At 36.7% G+C, this 25,629-nt stretch overlaps 1 protein-coding gene across 2 annotated transcripts in view; it reads right to left on the bottom strand.

Annotated features, from left to right (window-relative positions):
• igf2bp1 (insulin-like growth factor 2 mRNA binding protein 1) overlaps positions 1–24,459 on the bottom strand; it is a 40,198-nt gene extending 15,739 nt beyond the window's left edge. The window contains exons 1-2 of one of the 2 annotated variants that reach the window (XM_058418787.1): positions 23,766–24,459; positions 22,523–22,583 (exon numbers count right to left, since the gene is read on the bottom strand). In XM_058418787.1, coding sequence (XP_058274770.1) covers positions 22,523–22,583; positions 23,766–23,940 — 236 coding nt within the window. In that variant the 5' untranslated portion in view covers positions 23,941–24,459. The remainder of the gene's footprint in view (positions 1–22,522; positions 22,584–23,765) is intronic. The other variant, XM_058418778.1, reaches the window with a different exon arrangement.
• Between the last annotated feature and the right edge of the window lie 1,170 nt (positions 24,460–25,629).

Raw genomic sequence — 25,629 nt, 5'->3', positions numbered from 1 at the left:
TGCAAACATACACTTCTCTGTACACACCCACTGAGCCAACATTTTTGCCTTCCTTATTTAATGAGCACATATTTAACATCTATACACAAATGGTATATGTTATAAATATACTGAATGTTCATGGGAATATAGTTTTTTTTTTTTTTTTTTTCCATTCAACTCACATACATCAAACAGTCAGCAGACGAAACCTGTCATATAAAAAGAATGCACATTTAACACTACACACCCACATGCACTACACTACTCACACTACTAGTAAGGGAAAGCTGCAGGATTTGGTCTGGGTTTCAAAATGTCGGCTTTTTGAGGAAAAAGACCCTAAATCATAGCGAGGATTCCTAACTGTAATGCCTAAAAACCACCTTCACAGCTAGTGAAGATCTGAGTAGGTGTAATGTGGGAATACGCTCTACCCAATTTAAGGTGCAACCGTACACCAAATCAGCCTCATTTTAATATGGAAGTTTTTTTTCCCCTTTCTGACAAGCTTTTTCACGTGTGTGTGAAACATGAGGACGGCGCTTGTGAGATTTTTCACACCACACTCATTCAACTTCACAACTTCACACGTCCCTCAGAGATTAAAAAGACTTTTTTTTTTTTTTTCCCTTTCCTCCCAGACAAAATGACAAATCACAGTTAAATCCTTTGTGTCAGGGACACCTCAATGTACAGGCATGAGATGGTGAGACCTATACGTACAATGAGATCATGCACTAAGTGCCAGTGGAGTTTAGCTGGCTACTCAAAACAGCCTAGTGTTTGCCATGAACCTTAAGTATCCACACTCTTTCCACCACATCATATTCACCTATAGTGCCTAGAGAATCATTCAAGAAACAAAAACAACTCAACTGTTTACTCAATATTATATAAAAAAAAAAGTCTAACATTTTAATGCTAATATGCTGTTAATACTAATTCCACAGAAATGGCTACACAACCTAAAATCCAAACACACAGTTACTTTGTGACTTTTTAGGATATCGAGTGTATATACATATATGCACGTACATATAGAATGTATATATGCCAATTTTAGGCATTTTTCCCCCCTCAAAAAAACTGAGTGGGAAAACCCCACACACGTGTGTGTGTGTTTTTTTCCCTCTCAGGTTTTTTTTTTTTGAGGGGGGGGAGGGATGCCTAAAAATAGCCTTTATTATAAAACTACAACAACAAAAAAACCCCCACAAAACTCCATCAGGGCTAACTAGCTGTAATAACAACACACATACACAAATTAAAAAGACCTGAGCCGCATAGCAATCAATTACCTATATTACCGGAAAAGAAAGGTGAAAGGTTAGACAGGAAACTATGCACACAGGAAGTATCCTAGTCAAGAAGTGCTGATAGCATAAATCACCCACTGCCTTGCCACTTCCTGTAAGCCGTTTCTCATTCAGCCAATCAGCGGTAGGAGTTTAAAAGAGCGAAAGGAGGTACTGACAAAAAGGCGGGCAGTAAAAGGGGAGGGAGCGAGAAACAATGGGCTTCCAAGACAGAAATAAGCATTCCCACCCCTTCCAAATCACCCAACACACAAACACACCAAGAATTATTTTCTCTAAGTATATATTGTAAAGAAAACAAATCATTCGTATTCAATTCATTGTAATTATTGCATTTTAGCGAGCTGAGGTCAAAGCTGGATCTAGTCGGCCTACAAAATGACTGCAGCAATGAAGCATGGGATTCATCAGTCAATATGGCGGCAAGAACTCGGTACTCCTGACAGACCTTTACGCTGCCTCTCCCCTCCTCCACGTCTTCCTTTTTAAATATCATGAACCAGGATAGTAATGATTTCCAAACTGATCTCTGGTCAGTTGAAATCAAACAGCTACAAGAAACCTTAAATCAAATTCCTCTATATATTCTGTGAACTCATTTGGTGAAACACTCCTTGTGAGATGGATAAAATTATAACATTTAACATTTCTGAAACAATTTATAAATTAAATATACAATTGAACTGTATGCACATCTGAAATATTTAGTGGTGTTTTTTTTATTACTGTTTGATATTAGCTATATAATGTCTTGTTTATTTTTGGCTATACTTTTAATTTTGGCTTAGTGGTCTGTGGTCAGCTAGAATGCAAGGACAAATTCTTTTATTATTATTTTTAAAAAAGCATTAACCAATTTAACTAATAAAACATTTAACCAATAAAACAGCAGTCAATACATCACTCAGAGCTTTCAGTAAAACAAAATGAATGTAATAAATGTAGCAGTAGCAATAATATACACAATAATAATAATAATAATAATAATAATAATAATAATAATAATAATAATAATAATAATGAGTAAAAAAAATCCTTAAGACGATGCCGGTCCTAAATTTAATTATATAATATATGAATAATTATACTTCCAAAATTTTAATTTCACTATTTATATATCTAATGTAAGGAGTCAATACCAATGTATTTCTTAAAAATAAAAATATTAAACTTAAAAAGGTTTGTAAATAATTCATATTATTCAAAAATCAAAATATTTTGTAACTTCCTTAAAGCCTGTGAAAATCAGAAATTAATAGATATAAACAATATAAAGAAAAACACACACAGAATTTAATATGGGTATGCAGTTGGTGAGAAGTCCTTTGAGACGCAAAACCAAAATCACCTGGGACTGAATTAAATCCAGCTTTTAAGATAGCATGTAAATTTGTAGTGGTGTGGACAAGCCCAGCAAGTTTTCCCAGTCCATGCTGGAAAATTCTGTGTGTGGCATAGGGGGGGTGATCTTCATAGCCTTATACCCTCCCTTTCCCTCTAGCTTCATAACAGGAGTCCATAGACGAAAACTCTAAGCTGATTATTGTCTAGGTGGAGAAGGCTAGCTTAACCAGAGGTTCCTCAAGTCAATGAAAATGTTCCCCCGAAGCCTAGTTAGGCAATTGGATCACAGTCCATTATAGTGGCGGGTGAAGGGGCCACATACACACACACACACACGCACACAGGTAGTAGTCAAAACTTCAGCAAGAACGGTAATCCAGAATCTGTGAAAGCTATTTTATGTTCTCCTGAACAAAGAAACATGGTCACTAAAGAGCTTTAGGTTATCCTCCCTTGCCAACGGTGAACCATGCAAATTGGCGAAGAAGGAACTTTACTAGGCCTCGGCAGCATCCCCTCCCCCTTCGCCATATTTTTCTTTTTGCATTCGTTGTACCTGATAGGCCACCATCCCCCACCCAGCTCTGCTTTCTTTTTTTTCACCCCACCCTACTAAGAGGTCAAAGGTTATTCCACAAGCTTGGCAATCAGGGCATGCTGATGCAGCATTAACCCTTTAGAAGCTTAGAAGGTGGAGCCTAACCATAATGGCCTGCTTTCTACAAGACAGGGAAGCCTAAGGAAGTCTGTCCTATTGTGCATATAAAATCCACATATGCATACGCTTAACGTGGAAGAAAAAAGACTCAAGTTCATCTTCCATCTGCTGGTGTTTTAAGGTTCAGGAGCACTAAAAACTTTATCCGACTTTATCTGTAGTTATCCTATGAATTATAAAGAGCCAAAGAAAAATCTTTGTGAAGAATAATCAACTGATAGCTGTACTAAATTAATAAAAAAACAACCTATTATACATTTCAACAATACTACTAATTATATTAATACTACTAATACTACTAGTAACAACAACAACAACAACAACAACGTCTCACCTCAGGGTACATGACAACCTGGAAAGACAGATAGTATTTTGTCCCTCCAAACTACAAAGCTTTTGGGAAATCAGAGCTTGCTCTAAAATCATGGCTGCAGCCAAAACTAATTAAAAATCATGAAGCTAAATCAGAGATGGTAGCTACAACAGCCCTGCAGATACAAGTGTAAACATGCAAAAAGGGACAGGAGGGGAAGCTCATCATTATAATTTTCTTTCTTTTTTTTTTTTTTTTTTTTTGGAGAAATGAGGCCAAGAAATTCCATATTATCCAAAGGTTAGTCCAACCCATTTGCCATTTGATTGAGTTGGAAATTGCAGTGACCCTTAACTGATACATGGAAAATTGAGACCTTGGGTATGTACATGACATGCAACTACTATGGAAATGAGCCAGTCCATCTTTAAATGGGATGTTTACAAACTCCAATAGAATAAAAGCATATTATTCCATAGTACTTATTTATATTAGCTTGCTCTACTTTATTTGCAAACAAATGCTCTTGGCATGGCACACTAATTTCTTAAGTGCCATCTACTAAAATCCAATGAGAATAAGATTTGAAATAAGAAGCATTCCTTCTTCTAAACAGATTTGTTAGAATATCTTCTATCCATCCATGTCAATTTTCTAACATTCACAAGGGAAAACCGTTGTGCTGTGTGTTGAACACACAGGAAATGGACACAAGGAGTGTGTAATTTTGAAACATGTATCAGAGGAAGGTTCTCCAGATGCAAATGTTGAACTCAAGAGCCATAACCTGATGAATGCAAATATACTTATTACCTCCTCTTTGTATTTACATCATTCGCACAATTAGATCCATGTCCTCTTATCGAAGGAAATCATCTAAAACACTTACAAAGATTGAGTTACTACACTATACCTTCCACAACGGCTCATATAAATGTACTTAAAATCACGATCATCATGAAACATGACCCACATTTCCCTAAATATTACTCTACAAGATGCGCGAAACTATATTTTCAGAACACACACATAGGTGCTTGTAGTGGCCATACACACACACACACACACACCCTTTGGTAAGGACTATACCTGTTGGACTACAACACCGTTGATATTATTGTAGTGTCCTTTTTAGACAGCACTCGCCTTCAAACTGCCCGTTCACCCTGGTAGTTATTTGACACGTTAAAATATCCAGAAGACAATTATTTTCAGGGTGAGCCGACTAGCATACTAAACAGTGCAGTAAAAGTCATATGGCCTATGCCTAATCCACAGCCACGTACAATGTGAGTACAGTGGGATGAGAAATATCTGTAGAATCAATAGAATTTTTATACATGGGATAAGATTTGTTATTTTTTAGGAAATTGACAAACATCACAAATTTGCCGGCTGGTTATGAGCACCCCCAATGAGTGGAACATGTCAGCACCTATGGTCACAAATGCTTACGACAACCATCACATTACAATGAGCATGGTGCAACTTGCTCAACTGTGGAATGCCACTGCAATAGTAACTAGAGGGGGTGGAAAAGGAGACTAAGGCCCTTCTGCTGCATTATCATGTGGAAACACTCCTCCTTCTCCCTCTCTTTCTCTTTTGTCTTGGGAACTGTGGAATTTGGCATGGTATGGAAAGGGAGGGGGTCCCCAATTCGTTTACTCATAGCGTTGCATCTTGACCTTTGAACCCAAATGGGGGAAACTCAAAGGTTGAAAGAGCAACAGGCCAGGGCAGGATAAGGTAGGGGGTTGGGGTTAAAAACAAAAAGTGAGCTTTTTACAATGTTATGGGGGAGCTATGGACATAAAAATTTGCTTTCATTTCGTTGCCCAAACAGGTGTACAGTAGGACTCCAGATATGACTTAGTTCAAGGACTAAACTGTTACAATCACGTGCTTAATGGTGCAGAAGTGACCGCTTAGGGTAAATACAGGTTTGAAACGATAGAAATCCAAAATTGTGATGCAAGTAGAATAAACGAGATTTGATCAGCTAGCACGTTATCGCAGGGAATGAACAGATCAATGTACCGTGTGTATATTTATGTGTGCGCGCACGTTACATAGGGTGGGGGTTGGGGGATAGTTGGAAAGCTGTTTATGCGCATGCGCATGACTCTCCTCGGCTTTCCGTTTGCTTAGGCGGTGGGTCGGTTGTAGTGGGCGCTGGGTAAAGTACAGGCCGTTAGAAAATAACAACTCTCCGAATTCCTTTCTTGGGTTAAAAGGCGATGTGCCCTTGCTTCGGGTCAAAGTTCACGTTCTGCTGCATAGATTGCAAACGGCTCTGTTTGAGGAGATGTGTGTGATAGTCTGTTTTCTAAGGCGAGCTACAAAAATTCAGGACAGACTGCTTACAACCCCATGTCAAAAAATATCATGTGCTTTTTTTTTTTTTTTTTTTTTTTTAAACCAATCACTAATATACTGGCTTTATTTTTTAATCAGATAAACCAGAGGAGGGTCCATACAGCCATAATGGGTGCAATAGTCGCCGGTATATAGAATATACCGAGATACATGCAACATTAAATAGAAATATAGTGAACTTGAAGCCAACAATAATGTTAGGAATCATATTAAAACAATACACAGTCTTCTCTCAGGCCCGCTGTCTCGCGTGCGCCATTTCGTGAGTGTGGCGCGAGAACTAAAATGGCACCACTCGCTTATTTAACCAGATCTGCATTCTTTCGGGCAAAATCATGCAAGTCGCCACGAAATACAAAAATTACTAACAAAGTCGGTTTACTATTGGCAGGGTTTTGCAATTCTCTATCGCAACGTGTAAACCTCAGTCGAATTTGACAAATAAATACATTTATACAGTATAAAACCATGAAAGCATACGGTACAGTGTAAAACCTGAGATAAACAAACAAAAAAAACATTAATCGAGGATCTTTAACATCTACCATGCGTCAATGCTTTTATGAGGGAATATAATCAGGTTGTCCTATATGGAAAATAAAACAAAACGAGTTCTCATCGTTTATTCTTGTTTGTATTCCTGATTACAGGCGAACGCGCGCACACACACACCCGTACACACCCAAACACCCACTCTCTCTCACTCTCACTCACACACACACACACGAGAAAAAAAAAAGAATTTCAGAAGTTTTATTCCAATATACAATCAGTCCCCCGGGTTACTGTAACATAGTGTAACTTATTGCAGCTCACCACATAAGCTACTTTATTATTATTAATATTATTAATTATTACAACTTTAACTCTTTCTGGGAGTTTTGGGATGAATGAATGAAAATGACAGTGATTAACCTGTGGCATTAATACCGATCGGTGCATATTTGTTAAACAGGAGACAGTGCACCACAAATTTACGTCTACATTTTCTATAATACTGCATTTCTCTCACCTTAGACTATATTAGTGTGCAGTAACACATGCAACACATAAACTGGGGGATTTTACACTGTACATTTAGGCCTCACAAACCCGGCACGTGTAAAGCTAGATTTTCTGCTTCATTGTAACGAAAACGAGTAAGTCTGAGACCCTGTATATAAAATTCGGTAGGTCATTTTGTTTTTTTTCTTCCTCACGGTGCTGTGTAGTTCCAGTTGTTTCCTCACTATAAATGAATATAGGCTCCACCTTTCTTCTCCAAACCACGCCCCTTCATTATATAATGGCAAATATCCAGCAAACTCGTGATAAAATATATTGCAATAGTTTAGTGTCCAAAGTAGCCCAGGCAATCCTTAGCACCCATAATGCACTGTGCAGGTGGTAGGTAGTTAACAGGGCGCTTCGACTTCACAACGTCTTTTTTCCCCGAATCGTCTTTTCAGGAGCAGTCTTTCGTGTGTACACAGGTGCAAACGAACATAGCTTTAACCACATATAAGACCCACCCCCCTTTTTAGTATTGTAACATTTTGTAAAGTAACGTTTTTGGTTTGTGTAAACTTACATAAACAGCAATAGCAAAAATAAGCGATCATAGCAGTAACACGTTTACTACATACCATCCACTAGCAATAACGCCCTTCATAAAGGAATGTTTAATAAAATTTTTTTTTTTGTAACAACAATGTGGCTAATCAGCCAGAGCAGGTTTTCGTTTTGCCCTGGAGCAACAAGCTAACGAGTAATACCGCAGTTACAGGGTTAAGTGGCCGCCAATTAACATGATTCAATCTGCCATGTACTCATTGGCGTCACTGACTTACGTTACATAAAATAAAGAAATAATTAGAATATCTTACTTGACAGGCGACAGGCAAGCAAGCAAGCAAGCAATAAATAAATAAACAAACAGCCACCGTCTTTTTATTCCCCCCCCGTGACTTCATATGAATTTGCAAAAGTGCTTGATAATAAAAAGTATTTTTTTTTTTATTAAAACATTCATTCTATAGTTAAGTAAATTGCAACTGATAGCTTTTATACAAATAGTCTTTTTTTCCCCTTAAAAGCAAGACAGTACATGTGAATAGTGTATTAAAACTAATTAACACTAACACACACACACACCCACCTACCTTCGTCAGTTCGGCAAGTGAGGATTTCACAATCTAAACATTTAATCAAACCAGGCCTAATAAACAAAAAAAAAAACTCTTCAGCTGATGTTCAAATCAAAATAATTTACAGTGACAACAAACGAGAAAGACTTTTAGATGAACTACTATAAAGTTAATTGAAATATAATTTTTTTTTGTTTAAGCAATAAAATACCGCAATTCCAACACTGCTAAACATTTAAAGAAAAAAATAAGGTCCTTTGTATTAACCTTTTGATTTGTTTGAGCGAACATGGACAAAAATTCTTGTATTAATAAACATGTGAATGAACATGTACAAACATGTGAATGAACATGTACAAAAATTCTTGTATTAATAAACATGTGAATGAACATGTACAAAAATTCTTCAGTGCAAACTGATCCAAGGGGAGAAAAAAAAAAAGAGATTTGAGGAAAATAGTTTTAAACTACAAGGTGACATACATCTCGTATGTTTCCACTCGAGTGTGTTTTATGCGATTTATAAATAAAACTAACATGTATGCCACATGACACGTAGACTTAACATGAAAGAAAACCGCGTATTTTCTGTTTATAAAACATGTCCGGAAAATTGGGCGGTGCTTACGCCTTCTTTAGCAACTAAAGTTGCTATTTTTATTTTCATTGTTACACTAAGGGAAAATATCTTGTAAATACAATTTATATTATATATATATATAAATAAAACTGACGAAAATTGTTGCGTCTACCTGTAGTATGTTACTTTAAAGGTGTTTATGAAGTTCCCTCGGAAAACAGCGCAACAATTTATTTAGGAATAAACCTAAGAGAGGGAAGTCTTCATAAGTAGAGTAGGTGTATTTGGATAAATGGGAATTTCTTTTTTTAAGGCCTACTGTAAAGCGAGGGAAAAAACACCTCGTATAAATTCAAACTAACCCAGCATTCCAGTAAATATGAACCAAATTTCGGGGTTAAATGGTCAACCTATCTTACACCTACGTTAATGCATTATCTGTTCTGTTCAGTAGTTTTGCAAGCTGTGTGGATGACAGCAAGCGAATATCCACTCAGCCATTTTAGAGTGTAAGCAGCCATATTCTCATGACAACGCCCAATTACCCACAATGAAGCGCGCTCACAAGCGTGCGCGCGCAGGCTACTATTCCAGGCACATACACCATGAGGACTTTGTTTAGCAACCATGTCAGTACTGCTGTAATTACATTCCACATATGAATGTGTGCATTACATCCTTGGATTTATGTGAAATATAGACGCTACATTATATTATGATTGAATGCAGATATTTTTAACTTCTCAATAGTAGGAAAAAAAATGGTGTCCAGGCACAAGAATATCAAAACACCACTACTCTGCTAGAATAAGATTTTTTTAGTACATTAGTCGTTGCATGTTTCGAGATCACTGACGGAATATTTTATTAGTAATCACTGCTCCAGTTATGCTAAATCAAGAAGATTTAAATTTTAGGGGAAATGCCACAAGACAGTACTGAGTGCTAGTGGGAAGATGTGTTGTTTAATCCCGTGTCTCTGCATTGCTCCACCGTTTACGCAGCGCTGTGCAGGCACAGAGGAGAAGGGGAGACCTGCCTTCATTCATAAAGTCACAGAGCTACTCGAGAATACTACAGCAGCGTGAAAGAGGCGGCGCGCGCAATCACGGACCCGCCCACTCCCTACACAGGAGGGGGGGTGTAAAAGTAGAGCGCTATAGAAACGTGTGCATCCACGGTCCATGTACTACTGCATAAAAATATGCCGCCGTTTCTCGAGTCTGACAAATCGAGGAGCTTTTGGGAAAAAAAATGCAATGTGGTTTTAATGATTATGAAGCTGAAGTGAAAATGCCAGACACCCCTACAGATTCTAAACCTGAGTGATTCCCAACAAACATCACAAGTACAGCGCATATGTGCGCATGTATGCAAAGTTATTTAAGCAAATCGTCTCGTTTGCTTTCTTGGAAATAAAAAATACATTTGTCTGTTTGTCTACTCTTTATTAAATGGTATGATCACAGCTAACCATTTGAAAGAAGGTTCTTCCCAACCAAGATGGTAACCCAGTGTTACAGCCTCAATGTGAAGAGACTCAATGAAAGAGAACAATGAAGTAAAACTCGAGGGCATTTAAATATTGGGTGAGATCTGATTAAATCTCCTCCAAAGGGTAGTAAGACTTTAAATTAAAATTTTTACCCCACTTAAAAAAAAAAAAAGGCTTACAAATCTGAGAGAACCACCTGACTATCATATTCATAAACTTGGTAAGACATGAAAACAGAAGGTTTACACAATATAAAGGTTTTCTTAACTCTTTCACGAAAAGTAAATGTCCTGATCGAAGGGTCAACAAAAAACTAAGACAGACATGGAAGTATAAAACTTTTTAATACCAAGTGATCACACAAAACCAACAAAAAATTAAAGGGGGGAAAAATGGATTTATTCTGTTTAAATATTATAGATTATTCGGACCATCACACTAAATATCCGCTGTATTTTTCCTCTTCTGAATAAAGTTTAAGAATATATGACAAGCCATGTAGCAATAATTATTATGATAAAAACAAGAACAGATAAACCTCAAACCACACAAACACTTGCCTTTAAAAACATTAAATCACAAAAATATATAACTACCACTACTTGGAAATCTTCAATCACATTTCTACATTCTGTTTAAAATAAAGGTAACGGGGTAAAGACGTACTTAAAGACTCAAACAGCCATCTTTACTTTATATAGCATATATGTGTCACAGGTACATGTTGTAAAAAAACCTCCAACAAATCCATAATATATGTTATTTCTAGCATTAGCCAAACAAAATTAACACTGATTTAATTAGATTAAAAAAAAACAAAAAACAGACTTTTTGAGCACACTAACATTTAAACATTTAAGTGGAAGTAATCAGAAAGGGAAAAATATATATATTTAAAAAAAAAAAATTCATGTTCACTTCAAATGCACACAAACAATCGTCCCTAAAGATATACATACATTCTTAGGTTAAAGAAATTTATTGAAAATAAATAAATAAACAAACAAATATGCAAATCTCAGGGTCTTCTCAGCGTCTTCAGTGTGAATCATCTTGACAGCATGGAGTAAACCCTGTTATATGTAGCCGAGTGCTAGGGAACACCAACCATGCCTCTACAGCACTAACAACATCTCTCTTTTTTAATGCTCATATTACAACTCATTCCTCCATGCTAAAGATCACTGTCTAGCACTGTCTGGCAATGTGTCTACTCACAAATACACTGGTTAAACAGGTATACTGTTGAACCGGTTGTGATGTGTTTAACTGTTAAAATGAATGACGTGTAATAAATCTGAAAACGTCGAAAAGGAAAGTGAACCTTGGACTGTCTTTAAAACAAAATAAAAAAATCAGGGGCTCACAAAGGAGATCACAAAGTGACATTAACATGGGATATTACTTAAATCATCCTTTGGTCAACATGAGAATCTAGGTATGTATAAAGCAGATAACAAAATTCCTTATAAAACTTTAAATAAATAAAAAAAAATCTATAATCGTTTCTTGGAAATTTTTAAACAATTGTAGGGCATTGATTTTTTTTTATTTAAAGTAGTATAGAGAAATTTGTATAAGGAATATCATCAGTCGTATTCTCCAAGCACCATTATTTCACATTACAGGCATCAAATTCCTATGCACATGCAAAAGGGTCCTGTAACTTAGCAGGCGCCATGTTTTCAGCTCATGCAGTGATCATGTGAGGGGAACTCATGATTTCATATAGGTTTAGGCTGGAAGGAGGGAGATTTGCAGCATGGGTGGAGGTTTGCTGGCCCTTCCCCCTCTCTCTGTGGGTTTAGCATGATCGAGTGTGTGTGCAGAAGGAGGACATAGCATGATCAGACCAGCACATGCCTGTTTGGAAGCCATGTGACACAAGGGCTCCATTTTAACTGATTGAGGCCGAGTGGGAGGGTGCTGCAAGATGTAAGGGCAAAAAGAAGAATTGCAGAAGGAAGAAAAATAACCGCTTTCCGTTGGGGTTATATGGTCCTATAGTTTAGGTCCTATGGCTTATGTAAATAGGAACATTTTAAAGCATAAGGGAACAAAAATAATATATCTGAACTAAAACAACATATTTTAAACCACCATGCATATTTCAAAAAATATATATTTAAAATCGAATAAATGACTGAACCTTGAGTTTCAAGCTTTCAAAGCTATAGTAGGGTCTAAAGTAACTTATATTACTTCTCAAGTTTTGCTAAACACTGAAATCATCCCACATATCACTAATGACTGAATACAACTTGGAGGAATTAAAAAAAACAAAATATACAAAACAACAAAAATACAATTTCTTATAGTTTAACAATGATTAGTTGACTGAGCTAACCATTTTTGATAGACAGAGAGAGAGATAGATAGATATCTACACAGCAATGAAATGCTGGTATAATATTTTCTCACTGTGTAATATAATTAATTGTACATATTGTCCATTTCATAGATACACCTAGTATTTTTTATCTATCTGTCTATCTATTTATAAACATTTATATATACTTTATTTATACATACCATATACTATCTGTATATTCACTGTATATTATCTGTTACTGTTGTACATACATTGTACATAATGCACACATTTTTAGCACAATTATAATTATACCTGTCACTTTATCTGCTGTAAATACTACCTGCACATACTTTTCTATATACACACTGACATTATTCCCTTATTTATTTATTTATCTATCGATGTACATATTTATCTCCACTTGTTCATTTGCACAATTTCTACTATTTGCACTTCTGGTAGATGCTAAACAGCATTTCGTTGCCATGTACCTGTACTTTGCAATGACAAAGTTCTATCTATCTATCTATCTATCCATCCATCCATCTAACCATCCATTTATCTAATCCACAATAAGTGCAAATAGTATAACTGTGACACAAATGAATAAGTGCAGTAGCTGTTGAGCAAATACAGTAAAAAAATGTGTGTTTGTGTCTTTGTATCTATGTATAATGTGTGTATCTATCTATCTATCTATCTATCTATCTATCTATCTATCTATCTATCTATCTATCTATCTATCTATCAAAATAAAAATCACACATGCACACACACATGTATATAGGTGTGTATGTAGATATTCTCTGGCAAATAAACGAAAAATTATGAAGCCTAATTAAATACTTCTCAAAAGAATTATATAATAGCATTGCAAGAAATAAAACCAAAACATTTATATAAATCACAGCAATTAAATATAACACTATGCTACTTCATAGCTTCATATCAGTAAAGAATAAGAAAAAAAAAAATTCCAGATCAATTTGATCTGATATCAATTAAAAAAAAAAAAAATACATATACAAATAAACCTATTTAGAATTAGAACATTGGGCTTCTACTTCAATTTCCCTTCCCTCCTCAAATGGTTTTTACATGTGATATGACCAAACCATCCTCAAACATAAAATTCATATGTAAATATGTTTTAATGGCAATGTTTGCCTTATATCTTCAAACAAATGTATAAATCAGCTTGGCTTTACAGCAGCAATGTTTGTACATTTCCCCAGCTTTTTTCCTAATTAACTGGATGATATCATCCAATTATAAATACTGTATACTGTATATAGAAATAAGCTTGTACTAACAACTGTTCTGTTGTCTTGTCAAGTTAGCATACACTGTCCTCTGTATTGTACATTTTGCACCTAGTTTAGACTGTCACGTAGTTATCACATCCGTCACATATTTTTGTGTGTGCTTAGCTACTGTATTTCCATGTGTTGCACCATGGTCTTGAAAAAATTATATTTTCTTCCAATGTTTGAGTTAAGTACGGAAAATCCACTTGACTTGAAATCAACAAATCGAACCTCACAATTCAAAAATCTAACTCTCCACACACATAGAGGTCATTTCCTGTACAGGTACATGATTTGTTCCACAAGATACAAACAATGCACATTAAAAAGGTCTCTTAAGTGTATTTTAACGGTGTACTTTATGTACTAAAGACACCAAACAGCCTTGAGGGTACTTGTATTAAAAGCTGAAAATGAGTCCATTATCTTTTTTTTTTTTTCTCTGAATGTGTACCTCACATGTCAAAGTAAGGGAAAAAGGATGCGTTCATCAAGATTAAATAAATACTTAGCCCTTCTATCTTTCTAGTGTCCATCATGAATGCTCAAACTATCCTTAGAAAACTATCATCTTTTCCTGTGATACTTCATATAACAATTAGTTTCATCAAGAGACAACAGCATACATGCAATAGCAAAAACAAAACCAGCATGAAGCTGTACGTGTAGTTCTTAGTGCGAATGAAGACGCTTTGAATTAGCATTCATCTTCTATGTTTCAGTTCATATATGGCAAGCATTCCACCATCTTATGATGCCACAGTTGCAACACATGCTGAATAAACCCATGTCCTACTATTATATCCTGTCTCACACAAAGTAGAGATAATTTGCAGTTGCACATACATTTCAAAATACAAAATGGTTTATAACTATTAAATAAATAAATAAAAAAATAAACACTGTACACTGACGTTACATGTACGGTTATGTATTCAAATTGCACTGGTGCTGAAATTATGTATGCATAATGCTATGCATATATGATTTATTTTTCTTAATTATAATTCTATTTATTAAAAATCACGGTGTAACACAACACATAGCAATTCACAGCTAACAATAAGGATGTCAGACTGTGATGATACATTCTCAAAAGATGCACAGCTGAATGTTCGGGTCAAACACATCAAGATTGCTATTATTAGTCACAGCATCTAACAACTATTTGCTTGGTTATATCCACGTATGGCTTGATTGATAAACTGTTTGTGCTTGACAGAATGTATTAAGCGTTGAAATATAGGGCATTATGTATTATGAACAATGTATTAGGCGAATAAAATATATCAAGTACGCTGACTCTTTTTATGGCATGGCACAAAGGCAAATGTTATAACTGGAATATATGACATGAAGCTGCATCGATAAAAACACATTGCAGGAGAAGAAAATAAGAGAAGCTGAGATTTAAGAAAGATAATTAAAAAAAAAAAAAAAAGGCAAAGTAAAAATGTTATTTGAACCGTAGTCTTGATAAATCAGCCATCACATACCACAAAGACACCTGAGGCGTGTTCAAACTGGACTGTTTGCAAACTTTTATCCTGACTGGTTTTGTCTGTAAACAAAAGCTCCAGCTCTAATTTCAGAATACAGTCTGAATTTCTAATCTTGTGTCAGCATCATAACAATTTCAACAATTTTTGTTAAGGGTCATATGAGAGTATAAAATATACAGTTATGCTGGGAGTACTACTTTCATGCAAGTGACTAACTAGTACTACCGAATCCGCAAAACATTAATTAAACTTTTTTCCCCAAAATAATTATTTACCACCGAGACATCAGTGTGACGACACACTCAATATTTCACCATATGCAGACCACTAACCTTAATCCATGATGGGAGAAACAGCCTGCTCAAACTCCAAGAATTCAGCAAACTATGTTTATTTGATCCATGTCTACTGTAAGTACAAATCACACAAACACTATCTATATAAATGAGACTGCAATGTTTAGATCTATTGGATTAATCCGTAAATGTTCTACATTGAGCTCAAATTTCCAAAGCGGCAAAGATAAACCCAGAGCAGCAGAGAGGACAAGTTCTGCTATCTACATTACTAAATGTTCACTCCATGCCAAACAAATTAACCAAGAAATCATGTTAGGGTTGTGTCATTTTAACCCTATGCTGCCAAGACTCACATTTATTTGTTCTAAATGAAGTCACCTCATTTTAGCTTCACTATCTGCACAGCCAAATGCTGCTTTGTTGAATGTTGGAATAGTAGATGCTTTGATTTGTTATCCAGAATGCCAAGTTTGCATTCTCAGATGGGAGGAACTCATTTAGCTAGTAGTGAAACGTAGCACATACTAGGACATGAAACCTGAATACTAGAATATGTAGAACATTGCAAAGCAGCACTGTCTGGTAACAATAATAATAATATTTTTAAAAAAAATAAGCGACCCATCTACCCTGTTGCTGTACCCTTCAGGGACTTTCTGCCAGTATCTTCTTTTGTCTCACCTATAGGTACATGGTAAAACTGTCAGCCACTCAGTTTGAGAAATAGAAGTTACAGAATTTTAAGTTCAGTGTTTGCCCTCCCCCTCCTTGGCAAGTATTTATGGTGTCTATGCTTTCAGAGAACCCTGTTCAGCAGCAACACAATGAGAGCTGGGGTGTGTGTGTGTGTGTGTGTGTGTGTGTGTATGTGTGTGCGCGTGCGTGTGCGTGTGGGAGGGTGAGGGTGGGGTAGGGGCGGGGTCCTAGCAAGATGCTGAGGAACTTGCATCAGAGGGGAAATCAACAGGAATTTTTTTTTGTTATCATTAGGACATGATCCCCTCTAACCGTTTCTTTACAATTTACAAAATGACACAAAACCAAAATCAATTATGGAATGTAACAGCTACAGAAATCTAACTAACAGCATTTAATTTCCAGATATTTTCTAACAGTGTTTTGATCTCCAAAATGTATTTCACCAATTTCCTACCTGCAGCAAAACATAGTAAACAACAATAAAACAGAAACAGATTTTTTTTTTAAAAAGTAAACAATTAATTTACCAAAAAAAAAAACCCCATCATAGTCCATTGTCATTTTCAACAAGCTTTATCTAAAACTCTGAAAGGTTTATGGCCTGTTACTTTCACAATGCTTTGTCCGTGTGCTTACCAACAGATACTGTAGGACATGTATCCTCATATTTGTGGCAACATGCACAAAGTACCAGTGATGTTTGTATGAATTTTCCACAAATGCTCACTTATGTCTGTTTAATAAAACATTTACACAAAAGGTGAATATCTTTGCCGTTTGCTAATTTCTGAGACAAAAATAAATCTTTTTTTTTCCCCCCAGGACCACCTGTTGGACATGTCTGTGAAAAATTCTCTATGGTCATTCTTCACCAGCCTGCCATCTTAGGAGGCAGAGAAGCTGGAAATTTTATTTCACAAAAACAGCTTTGACCACATTATATACCACATCTAGTGTTCTAGTTTATATATGACTTAAAGCTCTAGTTAAGGATTACAGATAGCGTTCAGATTATTATTCAGTCATTGTGGTGCTTGCATATGTGCAATGCACATTTAAGTAGGCACTTTAACTTAACTAATCCAAAGATTTAGAGAAGTGAAAAGTTCTCACTGCTGGTTCTTACTGCTTCCCTAATGTTTTGACACGAACAAATGCCTAAAAAGCAATCACCACACTATTTTTTCCCCCACCATCAATGCTTTCTCTACACTCCTTTTTATATATTATTTCACTTTATTTTTTACCTTGTTTCATGCATTTTTCCCCTTCCTAAAACGCGTGCTTGTTTATAGGCTACATGCTGGTGCAATGTTAAGGCTGCTTAAACAAAACAGCACCCACATTATATATGGCTTCACCCCACATACAAACCAGGACAGATGGTTAAAATGGGGAAGGGGTTGACAGGGAGGACAGTCAGAAGCACATATTTTAACCCTACCACACTGCTAGCATCTACAAACAAGCATGGAACAGACATGTCTTTTGCGCTTCCAATCTTTAATTGCTTTTCTTATCCACACCCAAAGCTCCAGTCCTCATTTTGAGACAATCTACAATGGCGGAGAAGGGAAGCCCTGGAGGAAGTGTCATTGTACAACGCCCCTACAATCCCTATCCCCCTCCCCCTCTCCTCTCCTCTTCCCTTGTTCTTGCAGTTCTTCTCCTCTCCTGAACAAGCAAGCCCACTGAGAGTCACGCTGGTCAAATGACCCAGCTAAAAAAACACGCCTACATGTACATTCTACTAGCCTGGTACACTTAGAACTACCATATGGAACTAAATGCTAGAAATAATAAAAACTACAAATGCTAGAAAACTAAATACAGTTCTTTTACATGTGGGTGGGTGGGTGGGTGTCTGATGTTCTAGCTTCATTGTATAAAAGCAAGAGAACCAGGGGAGGAAAAGAAGAATGCACGTGTGTGTGTGTGTGTGTGTGTGTGTGAGCAAAAGAGAGGTGGCCTCTCATGCAACACAGTCAACTGCTTCTCAGAATGTGCACACAGGTGTTCGTGGCTCCTGATTGGTCGCTCCCCCTCTTGCTGTAGCTCCTCCCCCTGCCTTCTGTAGTACTATGATCACGAATGGAGATGGAGAGGAAGGAGGGTGATCGAGTGAGAAGAGAAGAGAGAAAAAGAGGGAGGGGGAGCAAATGGGCAACTGCTATGGTTTAAGACTGCCATTACCCATGTTCACTGCACATTTTTCAGCTAATCAAACAAAATATGAAATATTATGCAGTACATAGGAAAGTACAACATGGGCATAATATGCAAGCAAATTATTTATATCACAGCAGTCATGGCTCTTTTCATGTAGACTGTTTATTGGAATGACTTACAAAGTCAAGATAGCCCAAAATAACCAGTTACCCTGTAATGCAAGCTTTCTTTTTACTGCACACAAAACTGTCACCTAAACATTAAATACCTCTCTAAAGATAACAGACCAATTACAATCTTAAAAAAAAAAAAGTTTTTGCACCCAAAACACCTTCCCTGCTACTCTCCATCATAAAGGGCTGTCTTGAATGTCTCCAAATGCTGAAAGACAGGTCACACATAATGGAGACCTAGGAATGAAATGGTCACAAGTACAAAATGGCTTTACAAAATAAACAATTACAGTATAATTCATGAAAAACCGCCATATAGAAACGTCTATGAAGCAACATACCAAATTCCACACTCCTGCACCGCTTAACATTCAAAGCATTATTGATTAAATTTTTTCCTCTCTATAAGCACTGAAGCAGTACTTTCACAAAGACGTTTTCTATGCTTTTCCAAATATTACCAATTCTGCACATATCCAAGTATGGAAGTCATGAAGTAATATGCAGTTTTTTCCTCCCTATTGTGTGTTTTTTTTTAAGTTCAGTACAGACAAAGTAAAAGTAGTCCTAACCGCACATCCTACTTGTAGAGCAGATTTTTTTGCTTGATTGTTGTAATCAAATCAATCAATAAACATAACTTTCAACTCTCAGCAATATCACTAGGGAAAACATAAGTAATCACAGTACCATTAACTAATAATAATCATGCTTTAATTAATAAAAATGAGAAAATGAATGAACACACAAAGAATACAAGTCTGCTACTTATGAATCCAAACACGTGAGAAGTGGTTCAATTACTAATGTTCAATTCACAACCCAAAGAAGACATACTCTTATAATACTTATGACAGGCCAATTAATTTGTCACAATCAGTAGACTTAAATGTATTAACAGGGTGCTACTGTATGGGCTGGATCTTAATGCACTTCTAAGCAACTGGCTCTCAACAGGTGAAGTGGGACATTCCCTTATCTTCCATTTAATTTTAAAAGCCTTAAATGTTCACAACAGCTCATGCAAATTCAACATCAAACATGAAGCATAGGAAGGCACCATGTAGGAGCATGGGCCTGCCGCCTTACACTCCTGCACATAGCGTACATATCCACATATTTTTCTCAAAATATTTTTTCTAGTTTACTTTTCGCTGTAAGGGACAGAAACATTAATGGGCTCAACGTCTTGGTCCAATTGAACATGTGTCAGTGCAATCATTTGAATGTTAAAGGCTTTCTTGTCCCAGACCCATGGCCATGCTTATTTCTCTTTCCACTTCCGAATACTCATATAGAAGACCCATGTTTGCATACAGAAAAGGCACACAATCTCAGTCATACACAGAGAGAGGGATGGATATATATATATATATATATATATATATATATATATATATACATATATATATATATATATATATATATATATATATATATATATATATATATATATACATATACACATATACACACACATACACACACACACATACATAAACATCACACAGCTAACAGGATAATATGCCAATGGTTGTACGAAGGCTGGGTCCAATTTCCCCTTTTTTGTTGTTTTATTTGCATTACCAAGCAGGATAAATATTTGTTATAATTTAGATTATTTTTTGACCTCGCACGTAAAAAAAAAAGAAGAAGAAGAACATACAAGGAACATACTAGATCGTATTCACAAGCACGTAGAAGTACGTTTTAATGCTAATTTTTATATGAAAATTTCCTTTCATGCGAATTAGAGGCGCAGACCTAGGAGAGCCAAAATGGCGGCGAACAGCGACGATACCTTTGACCTAATTAGCATTCCACGTCTGCCTTATATGAGTTTCTTGTGTCTTTTTTTTTGACCATTCTACGTGTATTTCAAATATTAGGGATGAAACACATTTCGTATGAATGCTCGCAATGTAGGTATTTAGAAGGAATCCATAAAGGACGGAAACAAGGAATCTGATTTTTTCCCCCTTCAGTTATAATTTAAAGGGTATATCAAATAGCGAGCACAGCAAATGCCTCTTTTACTACTACTACTAGTATTATTATTATTATTATTATTAATTATCATCATCATCATCATCATTATTATTATGAAAAATAAGATTCATTCGACCTTATTTTTTTCCTTAACATTGTACGTGCATTAATATAAATGGATTTCTAGACATTCCCACATAGTCCTCTCTAGCCAGGCATGAGCCCTTCATGTGGGTTTCGCCACACAGGGCTGCATTGGCCGCCATTTTCTTATTTGCTGACGTTGGATTGCTCATTCGCAATGATGGCGACCACGTGCCCTTTCAATCTGGCTTTTAATTAAATAAAAAAATAATATATATATATACACACACACACACACACACACACTGAAGCAAAGACAAAGCACGACGACAAAAAGTAGTTTCGCAAACCAAAATCACTTTATGTAGCACCACATGTAACTATTTGCCATCAACGTTTATATTCCTAGGAAACGGAGCATTACACGTATATTCAGGAACAAACTGATTAAATGAACTGACCGTGTTTGAAAATTGTGGGCGCGTGCTTATAGCAGACCTTCAACAGCATGCAAATAAATTAATATTTCAGGGGCCACGATTAAATCGAGGAGGCATCCGCATTTAAGCTATAAGCCTACCTGTTCAGTGGCACCCATTGGGGTTGATTGAATAATAACGCAACAAAATTTAACCTGTCGTGATACTCACATCTTATAAACGATATGCTTGCACACGTCACATTCGCCTATTTGACCACATAACTGTAGCACTGCACGAGTCACTTTGGCTTCATTTGATAAGTGAATCAATTTTTTTTTTAATGGCTATGCTAATTTTTAACGGGTTGTGAGTGGGGTGAGAAAAAAGTGGGCAGGGTGGACTTTTTTTTTTTTTAAATAAACAGTCCGCTAGGCTGTTTGAACGCTCTTTCGCTTACTTCTAGATCCAAGGTAGACCCAGTTCTACCTTCTAAGAGATCCCAACTAGGTATCTTCACAAACCCTGCCACCATATTAACTTAGCCACACATTACCCTCATTCTGCGAGCACTGGACACAACACGTTAAAACAAAAAACCGTTCACTTAACACATTTCCAGATTCTCGTAGTAAACATAAACTGCGAATTATATGCCATCCTAAATATTAGGCACAATGCGAAGTAATGTGAACTTTTATAAGCACAATGCAATATTTGAGCTTTATCAACTCCATGACTGCTTTTTTTTTTTTTTAAACAAAACGTTAGGCTATTAGTCAATCGATCCTTTATGCACAACAGATCAGAGTTTATGACTCAACAAAAGATCCTTCGAAGCCTAGGCCTTACTTTAGAGCAAGGCCTTTCTTCATGTATGAAACGGAGTAAATGAAAGCACTGCAGTAAACGGCAGAAACAACATCGTGATTATTTTATGCAACATAAATACTAACCCAAAAATAGCACCCGAACTTAAAAGAAAATATTCCTGTAAAAGCACGTGATGCTCCTTTTAGAGCCCACCGTCTTTTGTGCTTTAACTATCAAACGCTGCAATGTCACTAAGGAGATAAATAATTTTTTCTCGATATGGGGGAAAAAAATACTAAAGGTGTTTGGAAGCAAAGTTAAAGGCAGTGAGCTATATTGTATTTATATTAATCCAATATATCCACAAATTTGACAGCCATTAAGAATAAAGCTAACGGGCGAAACGTATGTACACCTCCCTCGTGTGTAAACCACATATAGTACAATGCATACATTCATGTTTGCAGCAACAGAGCAAGGATTTAAAGTAAAACCAAATACCTTTGTTTCTTAGGGACAGAATGTTCTACTTCAATTCGTTTGCCGTGAAGTTCCACTTTGCCTAAAAAAAAATAAATAAATAAATAAATTTAAAAAAAAAAAAAATCACAAAATGAGGCCACCGAATCCATTCAATGGACCTCACTGCATATGTTGGCTATATTCAACATTTTTAATGCTAGTAATTTGACGCATTACGAGCTAGTTTACTTTCAGTGTCAATGAATTATTTAAAGAAAGAAAAAAAAAACAGAACTACTCTACATAACCAATGAAGGGCTTATATGCTGGTATAGGCTTTTCTGTGAACTAGGGAAAAAAAAGTTAGTGATAAACAGTTTCGACAGAGTTGCTCTGTTACAGCACATTCAAACCTGCAACATTTTTGTTATACGTCCACATTTCACTGGACACACAGGCTCTATAGGCTATTCTCGCCATTCGTGTTATGGAAGTCTGGGACTTTAGACTTTATACGCTGTTTATTGTATGTGTATACAGAAACTTTAGACATTGAAGACTATAGTGTAAATAAGCCTTCTTAGTCTACGGATTGTAACACTGCACAAGCATGGCGATCTTCGTACTATAGAGAGCCCAGATATCACAAGCAACATATGTGGACAAGCAGTGAGATATTTTATACATGGACAAGACGTAAACATGTATAAATCAGTGTTACATATAGCATTGCTATCTTCGAAGGGGGACTCCATGGCCATTTCTTTTTACGTGTTTCTACAACAGGCCTATAGGCTACATGAAACGTGGTTTATCTTACTATAGCGGCCTATTAGCCAAAAGGGGGAGGGGTGGGATTTGTATGCTGTGTAGCTGGACTTGGTGGATTCTACTGAATATGGGGACAGGTTTCAGGGCTTCTTGCAAGCACATCTAAATTCATATCAGTGTTGGTATTAATGTCAGGCTGCTACTCAGACAACACTGAAAGGATAGCAGAGCAAAGAAAAGTACGTTGATGTAGCACATATTAGACAGTTTGGGCTAGCCTACGAGTATAAAAGTTATTTTGCACTCCTTGGCTCAAAGAAATGCACACTTCATTCCTTTACACCGCAAAGAGCCGAGATGTATAGGTTAACGAGTCACAGCCCATATCGGTTAGCAAATTTCACTTGACTTCTGTGAATAGCACTTTAGAAGATTTAGAAATAGTTTGTGTGTGGAGCAAAACGAGTGAAGTAAAACTGTAAGAGTAATTCTATTAGAGTGAATTACTTACCAGAAAAGGTTTCAATTGCTTTCATAGCCCATTGGTCGTCCGGGCAATCAACAAACGCGTATCCCGTTTTCACTAGAAACTGCCCAGAGTAAGGAATCTTGTAGTCTTCAAAGGTTTTAACCAAGTCTTCTGCGGTCACATTTTCATTCAGATTTCCAATATATAGCTTGTTCATTGTGGAAAAACAATGCAATGCTTCCTCCCGTAAAAAAAAAAAAATCAGAACTAAAAAAAAAACTTTTCTACAAACCGGGGGCTATTTGTCAAAATATATATAAATATATATTGAGACTGCTAAAAAAACGAAAAGCACGTGTAAATTTCAACGAGTTGCAACTGAAAACGAAAGAATTTCGAAGAAGAATCTTAAAATAATACGGGGAAAGTTCGCCCAACTGTAACGTTGCAGCCCGATGAAGTCCGGTGGCGAGTGGAGAATCCTTGATTGTAGCAATCCTGGCGAATTTCCTGCACCGTGTAGCAAACGGTATTGCTCCGTATTAATGTGATGGTGGTTATGGTGGAATAGTGGTAGAGAAGTATGGCGGGATCGCGAGAATTTCTTTTCTCTCTATCTGCCCCTCAGCGTAGAGCTGTACCCTTGCACTGTCATACAGATCCTACTGCCTGGCGACGGCACCGCCTCTAAAGCGACTCGAATTTACTAATTTTTTGTTTGCAAAGAGGAAACCACGTGGTCTGTCGGAGTAGCTGGAGAAGGGGCCGGCCCTCATCGACGTGTGTGTGTGTGTGTGTATAGAGCACAGCAGCAGATGGGCGTGTGTTGGGCCAGCTAGTCCTTCTGTGCAATGGGCTTTCTTCACTACCGTGCAGTAGTAAGCTTGTGCCCTATCACGGAGTCAACATATCTTTAGGTATTACATTTGCATGTAGCGTTATGGGTGAATTTTAAATTTCTTTCTTATAGCCCATTCGCTGTTTACACTCTTTCGGTTTCCAGCAAAACGCAAGCTGATGTGCAGGGTCACGAGGCCATAATGTGTTAAATTACTATCAATGAATTCTGATACTAAAATATTTCCCCCCATTCATATTTCATATAGCCTATACCTTTATATATGTGATTTCTTTCAAGATTTGGTCGTGAGCGCGCTCCACGAGCCGTCTGTCATCTTTTGTAGGCTATATGTCGTTTTATAAATTAGGAATTTACGGTATTTTTTTAATCCCCACATTTAAGTAGTAAAAGTCTACTGAAGTAGTTAAAGTTTCTCTGTCGGCGGAAATCTGTGTAAGATTTTTGAACTTTCACTGAAACAATAAACGGAAACAATGTATCTCGCGCTACTGTTAAATATGATACACAAGTAACATTCGGCTATTATCGCTGTACTACATAATTCAACGTGCTTTCTGCGTTACATTGAGAGTTTGAGCGGCTCTGCTGGAGATTTACAGCACCATAGCATAGCCCATAGGCTTTGACAATCGAGACAAAATGGAGGGCTGTGAAAGTGCACGGCCTGCTGCGGCTGCTGCATCCCGCCTACCATCAGGAAGTGAGCGAATCAACTGTTGCACAAGACCTTCTACATACGAACTGTGTGTTCTGTAGATTCTCTATGCTACTTTTCGTGATATGACACAAAAAGTGATCATTAACTCACGTGGCAAAGCCATGAGTCAGTAAACAACACTGGGAAGCTTTAATATAGTTCTTGGAGGACTTGTACACGTGGCGGCAGCACCCCAGCCTTGTTTGAAAGAAAATGGCCTCTCTTGGGCTCCATGAAGCGCGCTGGCTTCACCGCTTGTACATACTATGAAAACACGAGCTTCTTACATGTTCATAGTCCGCTGTAGTTGCCACCCCACCCCCCCACCCCGTTTTGTGTAGTGATGC

Source organism: Hemibagrus wyckioides, linkage group LG02, assembly GCF_019097595.1.
Source record: "Hemibagrus wyckioides isolate EC202008001 linkage group LG02, SWU_Hwy_1.0, whole genome shotgun sequence".
Lineage (NCBI taxonomy): Eukaryota > Metazoa > Chordata > Actinopteri > Siluriformes > Bagridae > Hemibagrus > Hemibagrus wyckioides.
The sequence above is the reverse complement of the archived record's forward strand: the minus strand, read 5'-3'. Positions and strand labels throughout refer to the sequence as shown.